Raw genomic sequence first — 1,400 nt, forward strand, 5'->3', positions numbered from 1 at the left:
ACCCCCTCAGCAGCAAGATAACAACATGGTGGAAATCATGGGTATGCTTCAGCAACTCATTGGGACAAATAATAAAGAGCAGGAAAAATTGGCAGTGTATGATTTAGCCATAAAGAATATTGAAACGTAGTTGGGTCAGCTGTCCATGGCTTTGAACAACCGTCCTTAGGGAACTTTGCCTGTATACACAAACATAAACCCCAAGGACTAAAACCCGAATCAGCTGATGGCAGTAAGTCTCCGAAATGAGAGAGATTTAGATAGAGAGCAGGAAATTGCACAAGCCAACAAAGATACTACACCATCCACTCCAGTTCAATTAGAGGTAGAGGAACCAACAGAACTTACTGAAGTGGTGGTTGAGCAGAGTTAGGAGAAAAAAGGCAAAGAAAATATGAATGAGCAAGTTGCAGAACAGGTGGCACCTCTTGTGCCAGGAAATTCTAACAGAGAGAAGCTAGCAAGCAATGCACAAAGGGTGATACCTGTACCCTTTCCTCAGAGACTGGTCAAACAAAAGAAGGTAGACCAATACAAGAAGTTCATGGAGATGCTGCGTCAAATTCAGTTGAATATTCCTTTGATGGATGCCTTGAGGGAGATGCCCGGTTATGCCAAGATGATGAAAGATCTAATGTCACGGAAGTTTGATTTTCAGGATCTATCCACTGTAACTCTAACACATACCTGCAGCACAGTGGTGGAAAAACCGATGGCTCAAAAGATGTCGGACCCAGGTAGCTTCACTATTCCATACACAATTGGAAGTTATGCCTTTGCAAAGGCGTTGTGTGATTTGGGAGCCAGCATAAATCTGATGCCGCTAGCTGTGTACACCAAACTGGGCATTGGCATAGCTAGGCCAACTTTGATGCTGCTACAGCTAGCTGACCGCACAGTGAAGAGGCCCATTGGTATTCTTGATGATGTGTTGGTGCAAGTGGAGAAGTTCGTGTTCCCTACAGACTTTGTTATCCTGGATTGTCAGGTGGATGAGGAGATACCCCTTATTTTAGGGAGACCATTTTTAGCCACTGGGAGAGCACTGATCGACTGTGAGACTGAGGAATTAAAAATGAGATTGAATGATGAAGAAGTCATATTCAATGTTCAGCAATCTATGAGGTGACCCGATGAATATGCTAATTGCTCTTTAGAGGAGACAGTGGATGTAATTCTGCAAGAAGATGATATGACCCTAACTATAAAAGATCCATTGGAGGCATATCTGACGAATTTAGAAGAAATGGACGGTGAAGGGTTAGCTGAATGGGTCATGGCACTAGAAGGCCGAGGATTTTGGTCAAGGGAACCTCAGTTCGAGTCCCTTGAGCTAGAAAAAAGGGCCACTCCTCCAGCAAAGCCATCAATAGAGGAACCACCCAAGTTGGAACTGAAGC

The 1,400-nt window shown here is 44.0% G+C and overlaps 1 protein-coding gene across 1 annotated transcript; it reads left to right on the top strand.

Annotated features, from left to right (window-relative positions):
* The first annotated feature begins 394 nt into the window (after positions 1-394).
* On the top strand, positions 395-1,129 carry LOC104237374 (uncharacterized). Its single transcript, XM_009791518.1, has one exon. The coding sequence runs from the start codon at positions 395-397 to the stop codon at positions 1,127-1,129; it is 735 nt and encodes a 244-aa protein (XP_009789820.1).
* The last annotated feature ends 271 nt before the right edge of the window (positions 1,130-1,400 follow it).

Source organism: Nicotiana sylvestris, chromosome 10 (assembly GCF_000393655.2).
Source record: "Nicotiana sylvestris chromosome 10, ASM39365v2, whole genome shotgun sequence".
Lineage (NCBI taxonomy): Eukaryota > Viridiplantae > Streptophyta > Magnoliopsida > Solanales > Solanaceae > Nicotiana > Nicotiana sylvestris.